Source organism: Crocuta crocuta, unplaced genomic scaffold (genome assembly GCF_008692635.1).
Source record: "Crocuta crocuta isolate KB4526 unplaced genomic scaffold, BGI_CrCroc_1.0 scaffold15, whole genome shotgun sequence".
NCBI classification, from domain to species: Eukaryota; Metazoa; Chordata; class Mammalia; order Carnivora; family Hyaenidae; genus Crocuta; species Crocuta crocuta.
Window position 1 is genome coordinate 4,259,659 of NW_027530508.1, and position 21,201 is coordinate 4,280,859.

The following is a 21,201-nucleotide window of genomic DNA, read 5'->3' on the forward strand; positions in this document are numbered from 1 at the left end:
GTGAGAACATGACCTGAGCCACAGTCGGACACTTAGCCGACTGAGCCACCCAGGAGCCCCAACATGAATGAACCTTGAATATAACATTATGTTATGTGAAATAAGCCAGTCACAAGAAAGATAAATACAGTTTGATTCCACTTATGTGAGGCACCTAGAGGAGTCAAATGCATAGATACAGAAAGTAGAAGTGTGGTTTCCAGGAGGTGAGCAGAGGGGAAAATGAGGAATTATTGCTTAATGGGTAAAGAGTGTCACATTGGCAAGATGAGAAGAATTCTGGAAATCGGTTGCACGCAGTGTGATTCTTTCATGGGTCACTCATTTTCTAGTGAAAAAAATCCATCTATATTTTAATTTGTGTATTTAAACCATTTACATGTACTATGAGCATCAATGTATTTGGATTTTGGTCCATTTTTGTTTTCTGCTTGTTCTCTCTGTTCTTTATCTCCCTATTTCACCTTTTCTGCCTCTTTTTAAATTATTTGAATATGTTTCTAGTATCTCTTTGAAGTTTTTTCACTGATTTTTTTTGACTCTAGAGTTTTTTTGTGATTTCTTTAGGGGTAACAATATATAATCTTTTCACAATCTACATAGAGTTAATATTTTGTCATTTTGAGTGGAGTGTAGTATTCTCGCCACTATATAAGTCCCTTTATACCGGCCTCTGTAGGTTGTCATATGTATTACATTTACATATAGTAAAAGCCTCATGAAGCGTGTTATAGTCATTGCTTTCAGTTGGTTTACAAATATTTTTTTTAAAGTTTATTTATTTTTTGAGAGAGAAAGAGGCAGGATGAGAGGGAGAGAGAGACTCCCAAGCTGTCTCTGTGCTGTCAGAGTCCCCATGCGGGGCTCAGTCCCATGGACTGTGAGACTGTGAGCCAAAATCAAGAATGAGACACTTAACCAACTGAGCCACCCAGGTGCCCCCTTATGTATATTTTAAAGCACTTAAGAGGAAAGAGTATTATATTTACCAAAATGTTTATCATTTCTGTTGCTGTCCTTTCATTATTGAACTTCTATTTCCCCCTGTTGCATCTCCTCCTCCCCGCCCCCAAACTTTTTGGGAAGAAATTTCTTCAGCTTTTTTTTAGAGCAGGGTTGCTAGTTTTCTTTTATCTGAGAATGGATTTCTTTTCTTTTTTTAAAAACCACTTTATTGAGGTATCATTGACATACAAAAGGTGTACATATTTAATGTATGCAACTTGATGAGTTTGGAGATAGGTACACATCTATAAAACCATCACCACGATCAGCACCATATGCTTATGATCATATATGACCTCCAAAAGTTTCTTCCTCCATTTAAAATCTATTTTTCATTATTTAAAAAATTATTTTTATTATTAATTTATTTAAGTTTTATTTATTTATATAATCTCTACACCCAACATGGGGCTTGAACGCATGACCCTGTTATCAATATTTGCATGCTTTGCCAACTGAGCCAGCCAGGTGCCCCTAAAATACATTTTTAAATTCATTTAGTGATAAGAGGACTAAACATAAGATACACTGTTTTAGGAAATGTTTTTTAAACTTTTTTTTTTAATCTTTATTTTTGAGACAGAGACAGAGTGCGAGTAGAACAGGGGCAGAGAGAGAGGGAGACACAGAATCTGAAGCAGGCTCCAGGCTCCGAGCTGTCAGCACAGAACCCGAAACGGGGCTTGAACCCCCGAACCATGAGACCTGTGAGGTCATGACCTGAGCCCAAATCGGATGCCTAACTGATTGAGCCACCCCGGTGCCCCATGTTTTAGCAAATTTTTAAGCACACAAGATAGTCTTGTTAACTGTAGGCACCATGCTGTACAGTACTTATTCACATTTGCATAATTGAAACTTTGTAGTCTTTGACCAACATCTCTCCATTTCATCTCCCTCCCTGCCCCAAGGCCAGGCCCTGGTAACCACTACTCTACTCTCTGCTTCTATGAGTTTTATTAATTTAGTTTCTTTATTTAAGTAGGATTATGTAGCATCTATTCTTCTGTGTCTGGTTTATTTCACTTAGCATAAAATCCTCCAGATTTACCCATCTTGTCATAAATGGCAGGATTTCCTTTTTTATTAAGGGTGAATAATATTCTATGATATGTGAATATGATATTTTCTTTATCTATTCATTCATCAGTGTCCATTTAGATTACTCCATGCTTTGACTATGGTGAGTAATACGACGGTGAATATGAATGCAGATATCTCTTTGAGATCATGATTTCACTTCCTTTGGATATACACCCAGGAATAGGATAGATGGATCAGTGTGGTAGATCTGTTTTTAATTTTTTGAGGAACCTCCATACTGTTTTCCATAGTGGCCGAACCAGTTTACAGCCCCGACAGCAGTGTACAAGCGTTCCAGAATTTTCCATTTTGTTGCTAACACTTGTTAACTTTTTTTTTTTTGATACTAGACAGCCTAATAAGTGTGAAGTCGTATCTCATTGTGATTTTGATTTGTGCATTTCCCTGATGGTAGGTGGCTTTGAGCACCTCATATACTCATTGGCCATTTGTATATTTTTGGAGAAATTTCTATTGAGGTCTTTTACCCGTTTTTAAAAATCAAGTTAATTGTTCTTTTGCTACTGAGTTGTAGGAGTTCTTTATATATTTTGGATATTAACTTCTTACCAGATACACAGTTTACAAATATTCTCTCCTATTCCATAGATTGCCCTTTCACTCTATTGGTTGTTTCCTTTGTTGAGTAAGCTTTTTAGATTGGTATTTTGGTAATTGTTTGCTTCTCTTCCTCTTCTTCCTCCTCCTCTTTCCTTTAGTAACTTTTAACATTTTCTCCTCTTATGCTGTCTTCCTTTGGGATCTGATGACTTTTTGTAGTGGTATTCTTCCATTCCTTTTTCTTTACTCTTTGTAATTTCCGTAAAACAGCTTGTAGTTACAACACCCTGTTTTAAGATGATGACAACTTAAATTTGCTGCAAAACTTCATACTTTTACCTCTCCCCTCTTCAGAAAATAGGTTATTAATGTTATAATTCACATGTTTTTGTATTGTGTATCCATTAACAAGTTATAATAGTTACAGTTATCTGCATTTTTTTAAAGGGACTTTAACATCATTGCAATATATAGGAATTCTAAATTTGGCTATATATTTACCTTTACCAGTGATTTTTTAAAAAAATTGATATTTATTTTTGAGAGAGAGAGAAAGAGAGAGAAAACACAAGTGGGGATGGGGCAGCGAGAGAGAAAGAGACACAGAATCCTTCTGTGGGCTCCAGGCTTTTAGCTGTCAGCACAGAGCCTGACAGGGGGCTAGAACTCACTGAACTGTGAGATCCTGACCTGAGCCAAAGTCAGACGCTCAACCAACTGAGCCATCCAGGTGCCTCTACCAGTGATTTTGATACATTTATGTCTTTTTTTTAAATTTTTTAAAAATGTTTTATTTTATTTCTAGGAGAGAGAGAGACAGCGTGAGCAGGGGAGGGTCAGAGAGAGAGGGAGTCACAGACTGAAACAGGCTCCAGGCTCTGAGCTGGCAGTCAGCACAGAGCCCNCCCAGTGCAGGGCTTGAACCCATGAACAGCAAGATCATGACCTGAGCTGAAGTTGGACACTTAACTGACTGAGCCACCCAGGTGCCCCTCACTGAACTTCTTTAAGAGGATTGATTATTCTGAATTCGTTGACAGTTCACATATCTCTGTTTTTAAGGGTCGGTTATTGGAGTCTTATTACGTTTTTTTAATGTTTATTTTTGAGAGAGATAGAGTGTGATGGGGGAGGGGGCAGACAGCCAGGGAGAGAAAGAATCTGAAACAAGCTCCAGGTTCCAAGCTGTCAGCAGAGAGCCTGACGTGGGGCCCAAACCCACGAACTGTGAGATCATGACCTGAGCCGAAGTTGGATGCTTAACCAACCAAGCCACCCAGGCACCCCAGGAATCTTATTACTTTTTTGGGGTGCTGTCATCTTTTCCTGATTCTTTGTGATCCTTGGATCTCTGTAGTGGTGTCTGGGCATTTGAGGACGCAGTCACCTTTTCTAGTCTATACAGGTTCAAGTTGGCATGGAAAGACCTTCATAAGTCAGTTCAGCCTGCGGTTCTGGGTGGGTTAGCTCACACCTTTCACTGGCAGGTGGGGCTGGCTGTGGGGTCTCTGGTTGGACGGAGCTCCTGCCTGTGGCGTGAGCTTTGGTGGCTGGCCTTCCACCCGCTGGCTGGGTTCTGTTGTGGAGAAGCGTTGCCTGTTGGGATCCATGGTCAGGCAGGGCCGGTTGCTGGGCTCACTGGGCTCCTCGGTGGAGCACTGCCGCTGGGCAAGGCCACTGGCTAGTTTCTGCAGCCACCCCCGCATTGGACGGGACCGCAGTGTGTACTCCCTGATGAAGTGGTGCTTCTAGCTGGATTTTTATGTGAGTGAAGCTGCTGGCTGTGCTTCGTCGTCAGGTGGGGCTACTGGCTGTGGTCCGCATGTGGGCAGGACTGAGGGTTGTGCTGTGGGGTTGGTTGGGGGTGCTGGCTGCGCTCCCTGGCCCAGCGGAGTCACTGGCTATTCTCTCTGGTTGGGCAGGGTCCCCGACTGTGTACCCCGGCCAAGCAGGGCCAAGGTCTGTGCTCTACATCTGGGTTGGACCATTGGCTGAGGACCCTGGCCGGACAGACATGCTGACCGTGTTCCCCGGGGCCAGAGGGAGTGTTGACTTGGCTTCACAGGTGGGAGGAGCCACTGCCTGGCCTCTCTATTTGGGCAAGGTCACTGGCTGCAATGAGGTTGCAATGCCAAGATCGGCCTGCTGGTTGCGTGGACCCCATCCCTTCTCTGCTCCAGCTGCCTTCGTGTGGTCTAGGTCTGTCAGTTGTCCCAGTGCTGTCCAAAATAGAAGTGGGCTTCCAGGGAAGGACCCAGAAACGCTGGGGAGGCTCAATGTCTTCTTCTGGTCCTCTTTTTTCCACCAGAGGAATTTTGGGCCCACGAGATCACCCTTGGTGTGGCACTGTGGTGGCCTGGGGGAGGGCTGAGATGGTCAAAGAGAACCTGGCCCCCTTACGTTTCTAAAGGAGATTTTGTTGGGTTTTACACTTCAGCCTTGCTCTCCAGTTCCGGGATTTTCAAAAAGGCATCTTGTCTGTGGATATTTGCTAATTTGTATTTCGGTGAGGAGGACTTGCTCCTCTTCCACCGTCTTGATTACTTCAACAGCAGAAGTACATTTGCTTGCAACACAGAGACTGAATCTGTGTGTATTCATGAGAGTGACAGTGGGCTGGAGAGAATGGGAGAGCTCGGAGTAGAGAGAATGTTCAGAACGCGGTGTGTAAAGTGTGATGGACGGATCTGAGGAACGTCACTCGGTTCTCAGTTTTTCTTTTCTCTTCTCTTCTCATAAGTGACCTCCTACTTATCTCTCAAGTCTCTCCTTAATTGTGACTTCCAAAGCACATCTCTTTAAACCCTGGACTACTGTTAACCATTTTAAGCTCTTATTCACTTGATTTCTTCATTAGTTATTTATTGAGCATATATCACATTCTAGAAACTGTCTTAGGGGCCAGTAGTATGTACCACAAGCAGTTCCTACCATCACGGAGTTTACATTAAGGTGGTTTAAAATAGTGAGCAAAACCAGATATTGCTCTTACTTTCATCCAGCCTCCTGTTGAAATAAGGCATACAGGCAGTTCGATGGCTGCTGCTGAGGGCTCTGAGAAATTGAAAATGACAAATTCAGATGCCACTGATCTGTACAGTTTTTGTGATTTTCACCAGCATTCTTATCAGGTTTTTTAAATTAATTAATTAATTAATTTATCAGGTTTTATTTATTATTTGTTTATTTATTCATTCATTCATTCACTCACTCAATCACTCACTCACTTATTTATTGAGAAGGCAAGCACTTAAAAGGATCTGCGGAAGGGGTGCTTGGGTGGCTCAGTTGGTTAAGTGTCCAACTTCGGCTCGGATCATGTTCTTATGGTTCAGGAGTTTGAGCTCTGCATTGGGCCCCCAGGTGTCAGTGCAGAGCCCAATTTTGGTCCTCTCTCCTGCTCTCTCTGCTCCTCCCCTCCTCTCTCTGTCTGTCTCTCTCAAAAACAAAGAAGTATTTAAGAAAAAAAAAGGGATCTGAGGTTGAACTTTTTCTGTACAGAGAGGTGCAGAAAGTAATAGTGCTTGGATTCTTAAGATATTGGCAAGAAAGCAATTGAAGTGATGATTCATGGAGTGGACGCTGATAAAGCAAAGCGAAGAAGGAAGAGTCTGATTGACACATGGAATATATTTGACTCAGGGGAGCATATATCTTGATGAATTCAAGGAGAAAGCTTCCATAATAACAAAATCAGGGAGCCGGAGAGGTGACTGGGTGTAATTACAGGGGGTGGAGTTAGGCAGAACAGATTCCATTCAGCTTACATGGCTGATGCGTTCATGAGAGCCTGGAGAAGTCCTATCAAACCTCTGAGCCTCAGTTTCCTAATTTACAAAATGCTGGCAATGATGCCAAACTCAAAAGTGTTATGCGTTTTAAGTGTGATAACTTAAGTGGCATTCAGTGCATGGTTGGTGCCCGTAGAATATTTGCTTCCTACAGCCTTCTTTTATTCCTTCCCTTTCTCCTGTCCCTATTGATAGAATCCTAGCAGAGTTATTGCCCCATGAAATAAGATGAGGAATAAAGAAATTGGGCAGGAAATGAAGGTTAAGGGATTAGAAGGTAAAAGACCTTAAGAAGGAGAGCTTAAGCAAGGTCAATTCTTTCATCTAGGTCACATGACTAGGGCGTCTTGTATCTACGTCTTTAACTATTTAACTATTGCATCTTCCATTGTCCGAGACTGTAGTTTTAACTTGCAACAGAATATGTCATCTGTTAAAAACATAGCCGAGAAACCTGACCCCATATCTGAGAAAGCAATATCAAAGGTAGACATGTTTGTGAATCAGAGTATCTAGCTTTAACTAAAGATACATATCTTGTATAATAAAATGGATTTAAAAAAAAGAATCACTCCAGGACCATTCGATTTAGAGTATTCCCTTCCCTCCCCTCCCCTCCTTTTTTTTTTTTTTTTTTTTTTAAAGAGAGAGACAGAGCACCTGAGCAGTAGAAGGAGAGAGCATCCTTAGGCAGTCTTAGCCCAGTGTGGAGCCCAGTCCATGACCATGAGATCATGACCTGAGCTGAAATCAAGAGTCAGATGCTTAACTGACTGAGCCACCCAGGCGCCTCTATGTTTTCCTAACATAGCATTTGCTTAATGTAAAATGGCTAGTGGTGTGGTTGGGACAACTTGCCTCTCCTTTTAAATGATTTTTAATTTCAGAAAATATTATGTACATAAATTTGTTGAGAGTTGCCTACACAGGGTAAAAACTATAATAGTTCCTTTTGAATTTTTTAAAGGGTTTTCCGGATATTAGAAAATTCTTTTGTTAATGTTTTGAAGTATCTAGATGTCCACGGACCATGAAGAATAATTATAGAAACATGTTCATTATTGCTGGGGCACTATCTTGAAGTTCTGGAGTTAGGAATGCTTGGATAGCTAGTGAGAGGATTTGCTATGGCCACTAGGTGGTGCTCTAAGTCCAAACTATTTGAATTTTTTATTTTAATTTTATTTGTTTATGTTTTTGATTAGAAAAATATTTTTAATGTTTATTTATTTCTGAGAGGGAGACACACACAACAGAGCACAAACAGGGACGGGCGGAGAGAGAGGGGGAGATACAATCTACAGCAGGCTCCAGGCTCTAGGCTGTTAGTCAGCACAGAACCCGACGCGGGGCTCGAACTTGTGAACTGAGAGATCATGACCCAGTAGAGGTCGGAAGCTTAACTGACTGAGCCACCCAGGCTCCCCTACGTTTTTTATTTTAATTCCAGAATAGCTAACATACATTGTTACATTAGTTTCAAGTGTACAATATAGCGATTCAACAATTCTATATATTCCTCAGTGCTTGTCATGATAAATGCAAACTATCTGGATTTGACGGTGAAAAGGATGGAAGAAAAAGGAAAGAAGTGTGACTGCAGTGGGTTTTACAGGGGCTGCAGGAATACTGAATGAAGTATATCAACTGGGAAAAACATGCCTAAAATCTTCTGTTGCCTCTTGGGCTGATATAAAGGGAATGGATTAAGAACCCAGTTTTGATTAACCTGAAAGTTTATATGTGCTCTCTGAAGTGTATCGATTTATTGCTTCAAAAAGTTTACAATTATCTGTAACTATTGTTTTAAACCTAAATCAATCAGGAAAAACTCCAGGTGAAATAGGTATTTTGTTGAGCCATTACTGACATACCTAGTTTTCTCTCTCAGTAGATAAGTTTTTAAAATAACATTTTTACCCTAAAATTATTTTGACTGAAAAAAATCTCTTTTTTTTCATTTTTATGAACATCTGAAGGTGTATGTGAATTCCTTCTGCGAACACAGGCTTTCCTCCATAACTGGCTGTGCCTTGGCCTAGAGGTACCTCAGATCTCTCTGGGTTGTCCTATAAAAGGATGAAATGTATCTCTAGTGTATTTCTTTATTTTTTTAAAGATTTTATTATTTTTTAAAAGATAATCTCTACACCCAATGTGGGGCTCAAACTCACAACCCCAAGATCAAGGGTTGCATGCCCCAACTGAGCTAGGCAGGTGCCCCAATGTCTCTACTTTAGATTTTAAAACTCTTAGAGAAAACCCCCTGCACATGAGTTATTTCAGGGTTTACTTTCTGGGCTAGAAGATACCAGTTGTCCTGTGCGAATAAAGTCTCCGTTCAGGTTTGGAAGCTTGCTGGCAAAGTATGTCCTTTCTGACAGTATGCACTTTATTACAATCACTTGGCTGAGTCATGGAATTGTTCTAGATGACTGGAAGGAGCCTGCCATCTTGACATGAGATTGAGTATTATCTTAGTTTCCTATTGATGCTCTTACAAATTATAACAAATTTAGTGGCTTAGGCCCACATGGCATTACCATCTTAGTGTTCTGAAGTTAGTCCAGAATGAGTCTCACCTGGCTAAAAGCAAGGTGTCAGCAGGGCTGTGTTTCCTTTGGAGTTTCTAAGGGAAAATCTTTCCTTGTCTTTTCCAGCTTCTAGAGGATTGGATTCTTTGGTCATGGACCCTATGTAGCACTGTCAAGTCTTTCTTTGATGCTGATCCTTCTACCTCCCCCTTCTACATTTAAAGGATCCTTGTTACCACCCAGATAATCCAAAGTAATCTCCCTAGTTTAAGGTCAGCTGATGGGCAACCTTACTTCCATCTACAACCATGATTCTTCCTTGTCACATAATATATATTCACAGCTTCTGAGAATTAGACTGTGGACATCGTTAAGGGACCATTACGCTTCCTACCATAAATGTTATTAATGCAATTTGTTTTTGCCACCTTTAGAACTCAAAATTGTGCATACAGATGGTCCCTGAGTTACAATGTTTTGTCTTAGGCTTTTTGACTTTACAACGGTGCGAAAGCGATGCTTGTTTGATTGAAACCATACTTTGAGTTTGAATTGGGATCTTCACCCAGGCTAGTGATATGTGGTAAGATATTTTCGCCTGACGCTGGGGGTAGCCTCAGTACCCAGTCAGCCAAGCAACTATCAGGGGAAACCACCGATACTTACAGCCATTTTGTAACCATCAACCGTCCTGTTGTTCACCTTCAGTACAGTGGTCAAGAAACTACATGAGACAGCCCATCTTTATTATAAAATAGGCTTTGCGTTAGATGATTTGCCCACTGCGGGTTGATATAAAGGTTCGGAGCACATTTAAGGTCAGCCAGGCTAAGTTATGACATCCAGTAGGGTAGGTATATTAAATGCATTTTAGATTTATGATATTTTCAGCTTAGAATGGGTTTATCGGGATGCAACTTCATCGTAAATTGAGAAAAATCTCTGTAACGTTTGTTTTTACTGTCATTGATTTTTTTTTTTAATTATGGAGGGGAAAGAGAAATATGTAGCTGAGATCAACGTGGGTTTATTTTTATTGTTTTAAAAATGTTTATTTATTTTTGAGAGAGAGACAGAGTGCAAGCAGGGGAGGGACCGAGAGAGAGGGAGACCCAATATCCAAAGCAGGCTCCAGGCTCCAAGCTTCCAGCAGAGAGCCCGACACGGGGCTTGAACCCATGAACTGTGAGGTCATGACCTGAGCCAAAGTCGGATGCTCAACCTACTGAGCCACCCAGGTGCCCCAATGTGGGTTTAGATACACAGAAGATGAAACATGAAGGCGCTTGGCATGTCATTGGTTGATTGACAGATTTGGTTTCTTCTGTTTATGTTTTAAAAAAATTTTTTTAAATGTTTGTATATTTTTGAGAGAGAAAGAGAGACCGAGTGCACGTGGGGGAGGGGCAGAGAGAGAGGGAGACACAGAATCCGAAGCAGGCTCGAGGCTCCGAGCCATCAAGCATAGAGGGCTCGAACTCATGAACTGCGAGATCATGACCTGAGCCCAAGTCAGGGGCTTAACTGACTGAGCTCCCCAGGCTCCCCTCTTCTGTTTATCTTTAAACAGAGTTCAAAATAAAAGGATATTTGGACCATGCAGCCCTGGGCACAGCTGACCCATCATGGACCTACATGTGGTTTTCTCTTTCAAATCATACCAGAAGCAGAGTCACTCTGAGCCATCTGACACTCTTCGAGCTTAACTTTAAAAAAAAATCACTTTCAGTTTTTCAGTCCTTAATTATTACTAGAGACTTATTCGGACCATCTCGAAGGCCAATCTGCTGAAACCAGATTCACTAATTATCAGTTAACCTTTTCTTTCTCTTTACTAACACATGCTCTTTTTCTTTTATGTTCCTCTGACCTGATAGTTCTTATCAACAAAAGACGAAGAATTGGGCAGACATGGGTAGCCCTACACGCACATGCATTCATCTCACCTGGAGAAAATTCTCACTTTGGCATGCTAGGGATGCTGCATCAAAGCCCCTGCTGATGCATCTCTGTCCACATTTCGTGGTATTATTTAACTGTCAAAAAATAACAAAAACAAATAAAACTTCAGTTCGTTGTTGATTTTATAATACGATCTGAAACACACTGCAGCAAGGAGACAAAATCATGATATTGTTTATTTCATATACTTTAACCTTTTAATAGTTGGGAGGGGGGAAGGAGAGCAATAGTTAAATGGCATATTTAAAGTTACTTAAAGTATTTATATCTTTAAAACATTTTTTTTACATTTATTTTTGAGAGAGAAAGAAAGCAAGAGCAGGGGAGGGGCAGAGAGAGAGGGAGACACAGAATCCGAAATAGGCTCCTGGCTCTGAGCACAGAGCCTGATATGGGGCTCCAACTCAAACCACAAGATCATGACTTGAGCCAAAGTCAGATGCTCAACCAACTGAGTCCCCCAGGTGCCCCAGCACTTATATCTTTAGTATTTAAGCAAAATCATTTGTGAACAGTATTATCATGCGAGAAATTTGTATGCTTTTTGTGTAGTGTTTCACAATTGTTGTCCAAACACACACAAAAAAGGTTCCTAGTATGACATGTTCCTAATATATTTGGGTCTCAGGAGTGCAGTGGAATGAGAAAGAATAGTAATATACAGTAAATTGCTACCCTAATTGGGTCCTTCAATCTTAACCTGATAAATCTGTTTTGTGAGACAATTTATGGATTAAAAGCAGATTCTCTTAAAATGAATATTATATTTCTAAATTTATATCAACCTTCTGCAAGAGGTGCATACATGCTTTGTTTCTATAATATTGCTTGCCTGTTTTCTACAAGGTCATTTGTCATTTTGTTATTGACTTGTAAACACTCTTTATATATTATGGATATTAATACTTTTATAGTATATAATGCATTTGTAAATTTTGTTCTACTCTGATTATCTTTTATTTTTTTTAAAGTTTATTTATTTTGAGAGCAAGAAAGTGAGTGTGAGAGAATGGGGGAGTGGTAGGCAGAGAGGGAGAGAGAATCCTAAGCAGACTCCATGATGAGCATGGAGCCTGACACAGAGGCTCAATCCCACGACTGTGAGATCATGACCTGACCCAAAATCAAGAGTAAGCTTAAGAGACTGAGCCACCCAGTTGTCCCTACTTTGATTATCTTTTAAGCTTATACTGTCTTGAACCCTCTTCTGCATGCATTTTGTTATAAAGATGTTATGCATTTTATATAGTCAAATCTGTCGTTCTTTTCATTGTTAATAATTCTCTTCTGTCCTCATTATTAGCTTTATTTCCTTTGAAGCTACTTATCCTTATTATTCATTTAAGTTTTTCTCTTATCTTGTTTATTTTCCTGAAACTATCTGGTGACATATTTAGGCATAATGGTAGATGATCAAGGCAGCTGAATGTGGTTCCCCTGTATTGGGTCATGTCTATTTTGCCAATAGGCCCATTTCTTGAATCAAAGAGATGAATGTAGACTTTGTATGCATATAAGTATGCATGTGCTCAGGGAGTGTTGACTAGTAGACTTTATTTTATTTTATTTAATTAATTAATTTATTTTTAAACTTTAAAAAATGTTTTATTTATTTCTGAGAGAGAGAGAGAGATAGACAGACAGACAGACAGTGTGAGCAGGGGAGGGTCAGAGAGAGAGGGAGACACAGAATCTGAAGCGGGCTCCAGGCTCTGAGCTAGCTGTTAGCACAGAGCTCGATGCGGGGCTTGAACCCATTAACCGGGAGATCATGGCCTAAGCTGAAGTCTGATGCTCAACCAGCTAAGCCACCCAGGCATCCCTAGTAGACTTTACTTTAAACTGAGTGTCTGACAAGCAAAAAGGGCCACTTTGTTTCATCTTACTTCTTACACAGTTGCCAAAAAAAATGACTTGGAATGAAATATCTAGAAGGCTAATCATTGGTGTGTTAACAGAGGTAAGAGTACCGGTGGTCTGTTCTCATCTTTTTGTTTCTCTGTGTGTCTGATTTTTCTAACTTGAAATGTTAATTCAACCTCCTCAAGTCTCTGAACAAAGAACAGCAAAAGAATCTTGCTTGATTCCTCCTATCTTTGTAAGAGGGAATCAATAATCCTGTTTCTTGCCTGGATTTAGCCTAGTCAACAGTTTGGGAAGATAAGATCTTAGGTAGAATTCAGAGAATATTTCTAAGAAATACAACACATTTAAAGTTCATTTATAGGAAGGGATTAAAGCAATTTGTATGATTCTGGGTCACAGTGGGAGGTGCAGTAACCAATGTTGATGGCTGGTTTTTGTCCTTAATGACCATACAACTAAAATGCAACATTTAATTACTCATCCCAGTCTACTCAAGGGGAAATCTCTTACTTAGCCACAAAGGGCTTTGAAAACGAGACTGTGTGCTTTTTGTGCCCCAGAGGGATTGCAGAAGGTCTCTCTGATATTAAAAGTGTAGACACAGGTGACAAAGAGTTGACAAACAAAGCCTTAGGAGTCTATTAAGGCGGGCAAGTGATATGCCTTCCAGGATACAACAGTGTCATCTGTGAAAATCGGAACTGTGAGTTCTTTCCATATAGGTTGCTCTCTGAGTAGTGAGTAGGATATGAGGAGGTGGGTGGGAGGAGGGTATCCAGCCAAGTGTATGGCCAATAAATTTTGTGAACAAAGCAACGTCTTGTATTTGACCTTGTGTCTTAGTCTCCCAAAGACGGACCCAAAGGAGGCAACTGGAGAGGTAAGTTAGCACAGTGGCTAAGTGCTTTATTTCTAGGTTCATGGAGACCCAGGTTGATCCTGGTTTATTCCCTATTAGCTGTGTGGCATTGGGCCCATTACCACTTCCCTAAATTGTAGCTTTCCAACTGGAAAGAGAGAAGTATTAGTTTCGTACTTCATAAGTGCAAATGCTTAAAGTAAGAACGTATGGAAAATGCAGTTGTCATTTCGTAGGCACACGTAAGAGGTTGTGGAGCTGAAATCAGTGAGATACATGGGGGGTCTGGTGCAGATCTAGTGGGGCCACTGGTTAGCTCTCGCTCCTCATCTTGAATTATCAGTGACATCTGACACTTCCTCCTCCTTGACAAATTTAATTCACTCTGGTTACTGACAAACATAATATGCTATACACAGTACTCATTCCTAACCCTAGCTCTAGCCTGAACCCTCTGTTGTGATACAAATTTAATTATCACCAACAAATATTTATTTAGCCTTCACATATTCCCAGATTCTTTGTGGTCACAGAAAGATGTTTGGGTGGTCTGTAATTCAAAATTACTGTAATTACTGTAATTACTCATTACTGTAAATTCAAAGTTCCGGTGTCCAGAAATTGAAAAACATGGTAAACAGAATTCTTTAGGAAATGTCTTAATTAACTTTATTACTGTCTTGGGGTATCTTATATAGCAATGATTTGTTTGGTTCTTTGCAATTATTCATTCCATAATTACACACTGAGGATATAGCATGAGTTTTGTGCTGTGCATTAAGAACTCCAAGTTGAACAAGGCCAGTGGCCTGCCTTTGAGGGGTTCATAGAATACTACAAGATGAACAGATAATTGGAACATGACATATTGTGACCGCCAACAAAAATATGGACAAGATACAGTGTTGACAAGAGAAGGGAGTTTGCAGCACTATTTAGTTGGGTCCAGGGGAAACCTTCACAGATGTGGAAATGATTGAACTTGGTTTGGAAGGAAAATTAGGAGCTCAACGGGGCCAGTTTGATGGACAGGATGGGAGAGCATGATATAAATTTGTGAAGAGAGATTTAAATGTGCAAAGAAACAGAGTATGGAAATAACAGGTTGGGCTGAGACACCCACACTAATTTGGCAGAAACATACGTGGTTCTCTAAAATGCCTAGGAGGGGCGTCTGGGTGGCTGAGTCAGTTAAGTGTCTGACCTCAGCTCAGGTCATGATCTCACGGTTCGTGGGTTCGGGCCCCGCATCAGGCTCTGTGCTGAGAGCTCAGACCCCGGAGCCTGCTTCAGATTCTGTGTCTCCCTCTCTCTCTCTGCTCCTTGCCCACTCACATTCTGTCTCTCTCTCTCTCTCTCAAAAATAAAGAAACATTAAAAAAAAATGCCTAGGAGAGATGAGCAGGGACTAGTTCATAATAAGTTGAACACCGTGCTAATGAGATCTGATTTTTTTTTTTTAATTTGCTCTTTTGAAAGACTTCATTTGTAGAATTGAGCTGTACTGGGGAAGACTTTATAGAAGACTCTGAAATATTATCAATTTATCTTGGCAAATCTTAATGCACTCTTACTCCTAGATGACTTTCTGGAAGTTTCATACATAAAAATATTTTTCATACGATAAAAAATGATTATTGGAGTGTGTATGTATGCCTTGATTTGTTAATGATTTGCCTAATCTTCCAAATGGGTTGCTTTTGTGAGTAAAAGGTGACACTAGCTGGATGAGACATTGGAACAAGAGGGATACATTAGGACCGAGTCACACAAATAAGGACATATGACTAACCAGGCGGGCTGATGACCCGGGTTGGAGAATGTTCCTGCTCTCTGGGAGCTCACATCCCGAGTGAAGAAGAGTGGGTGTGATATGATGGAACGTTCTGTAACTGGGAACTCCATCTATGGGAATGAAGGCGGCGTGGGCTTGGATTTCATACCTGTCCATGTGGGTTAAAATGAGAGCTCAGAATGCTGATAGCACCAGAAACTCTTGTTTCGTTCTTGAAAGACTGTGTGTGACACAGATCACTGGGTAAAGAAATTGTTCCGGCTCTTTCTCTTGGGAAGTCTGTAAACATGAAGCTGTTTCTGGTTCTCATTGTGCTACTATTTGAGGGACTACTAACAGGTAACTTGTCCAATGTACCGTGAAATCCTATGGGGCTATTACTCTCTGCACGAGTGGGGCCAGGGCCTTCAGATTGTTGATATCTTGCCAATGTCATCGAAAGTACCCCCTCTCTTTGAGTCTGTGTCTTAGAAGAAAGCCTTCAGGGTGGGAAGAAGACATCAGGGCTGTGCTCTGGGAAGTCCTCTCCGAAGGTAGGCATGAACCCATCATCTAGAATTATCTTTGTAATTGGACATCGTTTTTACACAAGGACCTCCCCATCTCTTTTTCCATTCAATCTCATTTTCAGCCTGTGCTCCAACAGGAATGAGAACAGTACAAGCTTTGGAATCCTGTAGATGTGAGATTAAAATACATCTTGATCACTGATTAGTTGTATGAACTGAGCTAATTATTCCCTTTGAATTTCAGTTTTCTCATCTGTCAGTTGAGTATAATGGCCCAGTTTCATAATGACTGAATTTCATGTGAGGAAATGTCTCTTCTTTCTCTTGTTCCATGAGCTTGTCCAAATATGGGTACAGGGGCAAATAAAGAATTAGAAATAGGTGATTTAAGACCTCAATACAATAGTCTGATAGGTGAAAGTTTGGATTGCTAGGGAGATGGGTACACGTGGAATTGAATTTGATTCCCTGGGTAACACATTTATTTGAGATTAAAAAAAAGGAGAGAGAGAAGAGAGAGTGAGTGAGAGAGAGAAGAAGAAGAAGAAGAAGAAGAAGAAGAAGAAGAAGAAGAAGGGGAGGAGGAGGGGGGCGAGAATGACGACGACTATGAAGACATAGAGGCTGAATAAGGGAAGTTCTCTGCAGCATTTATTGCTGAGACCCATGAGGTCTTGGCAAAGGGAGATTTCTGCTGCACATGTCAATGAGTGTGAAATCCAATGTCTCTCTTAACTTAAAAAGTCCTGTCTGTGATACTCTTTTAAAAGTTAACTTGGCTTTAAGTCATGCCACGATGGCAAGTTGGTACTTTTTGGGGACACTGGACTGGAGTCAAGCTGACAGAGTACTGACTTTGGAGCATGGGAGACAGATCTGCCAGAGTCCAGGGCTGGGACATAACTCCAGTTGATAACCATGCGTTGATCTCTCTTTTTTGTCATATAAGTTCTAATGTTCTCAGAGATGATTGGATTTTGGCTAGGAGCCTGGGGTTTTGATGTCCTTAATTTGGGATGATTTTCTAGGAGGAAGCTCTTAGTTTTCTCTTAGCAGCATAGTTCACTTTGGAACCACAGGAGGCCAAAGCTTATGGGAACCATACTTCCCTTCTACTCTGCCTCAGAAACTAATCTGCGTTCAATGTTGTTTCCTGTGCACAGATACAGCACGGCCCAGAAAATGCTTTAGTAATATAACAGGCTACTGCCGGAAGAAATGCAAAATGGGGGAAATATATGAAGTGGCGTGTCTAAATGGGAAATTATGTTGTGTTAATGAAGGCGAAAACAAAAAACACGAGAAAGCTCCAAAGTCGCCTTCCTCTTTGATACAGCCTGATGGGAAGCTGGACTATGCTATCTTACCCACCACCACACTTGTTACAATCCAGATGTAAATCAAATACTTTCTTCACTGGTCTCCACTGGTCCTAAATCAAAAGTGCCCTCTCTTCCGACAGCCTGGGGCAAGAGACTTATCTACTTCTTCAGTGAACTCGATTCTCTACATAATAAAGTTTTTTGCTTTTCTCTGGATTTATTTATGCATTCATTCACTTTAAACATAAATGAATAGTTATCATGTTCCAGGCGTTCATCATACTAGTAAGATGGGTGATACAGAGATGAAAAGAGCATGTTGGTAGAGGTGGAAGTTAGCCCCTCCATTTTCTATCCAATTTCATACTATTTCAGGTATTACTCCTCTTTATTTATTTATTTTTGTTTTTGATTTTGTTTTTGAGAGAGAGAGAGGGAAAGGGGCAAAGGGAGACAGAATCTTAAGCAGGCTTCATGCCCAGTGGGCAGCCCACCACGGGGCTCCATCTCACAACCCTGAGATCATGACCTGAGCCGAAATCAGGAATTGGACACTTAACCGACTGAGCCACCCACATGCCCTACTCTTCTTTTAAATGAGTTTCTTGAGTCTAAGCAGATCTGAATGTCCCAATTTTGTGTGTGTGGGAGGATGAATACAGAGAGTTTTGCTAACCAAGAATTCATTAGAAGGAGGCATGATATTGGAATATTTTCATAACATTTATTGGCCATGTCTAACGGGCAGTAATGACAGCTAGTGATAATGCCAATACAGGTTACCCCCACTATCCAAAAGTAGAGTGATCCTATGAGATCTTTCATAGGCCAAAATGGTGTAAAGTGAAGAAGCAATTACCCTGAACTTATATGGAAAGGTTTTTGAGTGTCTGGACCCCCAAAATAACCACTCTTAGGCTTTTCTGATACTTTGGGCACTTCTTGCTAATGGATGCACAGAATAAATCAGGGTAAAGCACTGATGCTCCCAGACACAGTTCAAAGCTATGATGGTTTCACACTGAGATGCTGAGTGTAGGTCCCAGGAAAGGAGTTTGGTGGGCGGCCCACTCCCGCTGCTCAGGGTGCCTACAGCTCTGTAATGGTTTGCTGCAAAACCCACACTAAGTGCTAATTTTGCTCTTTGCCTTTTTAATGCATGAGACAGCGTCTTCTTCAGATTTCTTGCCATTAGTGAAAACAGGTACTAATGCAGGCGTTTTGTAAAAATGAAGTGGTGGAACTGGGAACTTTCAAAAAGTGGGGGACACCTGTACATCATTTGAAGCTCATTTAATGTGTATGCTCCATCTCCTTTTTTGGTAGCGATTTGAACATTCAGTTGACAATTTTAAGGCCCCACTGCCCTTAGCGTCTTTATAAAAACATTACACATTCAATAGTTTGTTAATAGTGAAATTTACAAGCTTTCAGTTACAAGGTGGATGAGGTCTGAGGATTGAATGTGAAATTCGGTGACCATAGTTGAGAACCCTATATCGTATAATTGAAATGTGCTAGGACAATAGGACTTTAATGTTCTCTCTCTTTCTCTCTCTCTCTCACACATACAACAAAACACAAAACTAAAACCAAGATGCCAAAAAACACTCTGTAAATATGAGAGGGAAGGGGTGTGTTAATTAAATAGATGGGGAGAGAGTTCTTTCAGGACATAGACATGTATCAGAGCACCATGATGCACACTGTAAATATCTTACAACTTGTCCGTCAATTCAACCCCAATAAAAACTAAAAATAAATAAAGAAGAGTATGAAATTTAAAGCCTTATACATGAAAGAGGCATCTTTAAGAAGCTCCTCATGAGGAAGGCAAACTTTGAGTAAGTCGTGATGCCCTCCAGATGAGCAGAATAGAATATTTTGTGGTGCCATCCATTGATGGTGCTTGGTTAAAGTATTGACCAGAAATCACTTCTGTGGAGGTAACGTTTGCTCATCTGAGATAAAGAAACCAATGGGCCCTATTCCCCCATGTGCAGCTCACCATCTAGTTTCACTGGGACAACAGAGAGGCAAATATTTAGATGGATACGTTAACATTTTAAGAATCTACAAGGACCTTACTTTTAGTAGTTGTGGCTTTTAAGAATTCTGGAGAAACGTATAGGAAACCAGGACCAGAGTAAGTTGTAGAAATTTAGAAATTATTTTGTTGATGGTTTCACCATAGAAACTAATGTATGACTATTTCAGTCTAGCCCTCAGGGTTTTTTTTCAAAAGGCCCAGATAAGGAAGCCCTATCTTTATTGCAGTACTTCATAAGCTCCTCTTTTCAGTATTCCATTGCTGTGGATCACCAGAGGCATTTTTAGGGAGGATCCATTTTGTCACCATGATATGAAGATGGATCTTGTCCATTGTCTTTAATCTGTGTGTCCTTTTATTCTATATGAGTCCATTGATAAATTAGATATGAGAATCCATTTTGGCTTAGTATCAGATCAACCAGGTTTTTTTTTTTTTTTCTTAGAACNTTGTAAAATCTCCAAAATGTTCCAGGTATATTTTTCTAAAAAGTCTCAGCATTTGGGACCACCCATCTCTTTGGGGGGTCTTGGACAATGCTCATGAAAAGTGTCAGAGATAGTAATCATTTCCTCTCCACACTCACATCTTCTTAGACAATTTGCTCGTAGCCTTTCTCAGGGACTCTATTTCAATATGCCCTGTCAAGAGAGAAGAGGCAGAAAACTTTATTATTTTGGCTACAAGTATTTGGACCAGGGTGGATGACAGATGTATATGTAGAGACTGAACTCCATTGGGTATCCAGGTTGGGTCCTGGTGCACTGATGAATGGAAAAGATGGGAGAGAAACAGAGAAAGAGTGAGGGAGAGAAGGTGGGAGGGAAGGAGAGAGACAGAGAGAGGAGAGAGATTTCTAGTTACTAGTTCTAGTCCTTTAGGCCTCATGTAATTACTAACATTTCTTATAATAGGTGGGTTTGAGTGGGCATATGTTCCTGTGGCGTCATATGTAAGACATGAAAATTGTGGGGGCACCTGAGTGGCTCAGTCGGTAGAGTGACCGACTTCGGCTCAGGTCATGACCTCATGGATTGTGGGTTTGAGCCCCCTGTAGGGCTCTGTGCTGTCAGCTAGCTCAGAACCTAGAGCCTGCTTCAGATTCTGTTATCTCCCTCTCTCTCTGACCCTCCCCTGCTCATGCTGTCTCTCTCTCAGAAATAAATAAAACGTTAACAAGAATTTAACAAAATTGTGCATAGGGCAAGTTTTCAGGCACAGAGTTACAAATAGAAGGTTTGTCATTAGTAATATTTAATTAGTAAAGACTAGGATAATGATAGTGGCAGCTGAAATAGTTTCAACAACTAGTTTAAGAGATAACTAAGTACTTAAGAGAAGCCATGTTCAAAGCAACTTTATGATGATTTTTGTGTTTGTAGATAAATTCTAATTTAGCTTTGATTACTCAGTGGCCCTGGGGAATATGTAGATATTCATTATCCCAGTTTGATACTTTTCAAACTTTCTGAAAATAGCCAGTAAGTATTAGAAAACATGCTCAGGGCACCTGGGTGGCTCAGTTGGTTCAGTGTTTGACTCTTGATTTTGGCTCAGGTCATGATCTCATGGTGGTGGGATTGAGCCCCAGGTTAGGCTCTGCACTGACAGCACAGAGCCTGCTTGGGATTCTCTCTTTCCCCCTCTCTCTGCCCTTCCCCCACTCATTCTCTCTCTCTCTTTCAAAATAAATAAACATAAACAAGAAAAAAAGAGAAAACACAATCAAACTAGTGGAAAATTCAGATATTATTAAGTAACCCCTCCCAAATGGTACATGTCAGATAAATATGAAAAGCCCAGATGCCGTTAAATAATATTTCCTGGGTCCAGGAATCAGGTCACGTAAGAGTTACATACATCT

At 40.6% G+C, this 21,201-nt stretch overlaps 1 protein-coding gene across 1 annotated transcript; it reads left to right on the forward strand.

Moving 5' to 3' along the window:
- The first annotated feature begins 15,743 nt into the window (after positions 1 to 15,743).
- On the forward strand, positions 15,744 to 17,364 carry DEFB128 (defensin beta 128). The gene is made up of 2 exons (XM_077766904.1): positions 15,744 to 15,795; positions 17,129 to 17,364. The coding sequence occupies exons 1-2, from the start codon at positions 15,744 to 15,746 to the stop codon at positions 17,362 to 17,364; spliced, it is 288 nt and encodes a 95-aa protein (XP_077623030.1).
- The last annotated feature ends 3,837 nt before the right edge of the window (positions 17,365 to 21,201 follow it).

Excerpts from the sequence above, each read along its gene's own strand:
- DEFB128 (XM_077766904.1), top strand. The coding sequence starts at position 15,744 with ATGAAGCTGTTTCTGGTTCTCATTGTGCTACTATTTGAGGGACTACTA. Across the intron at positions 15,796-17,128 it reads ATTTGAGGGACTACTAACAG|ATACAGCACGGCCCAGAAAA; the intron begins GTAACTTGTCCA and ends TCCTGTGCACAG.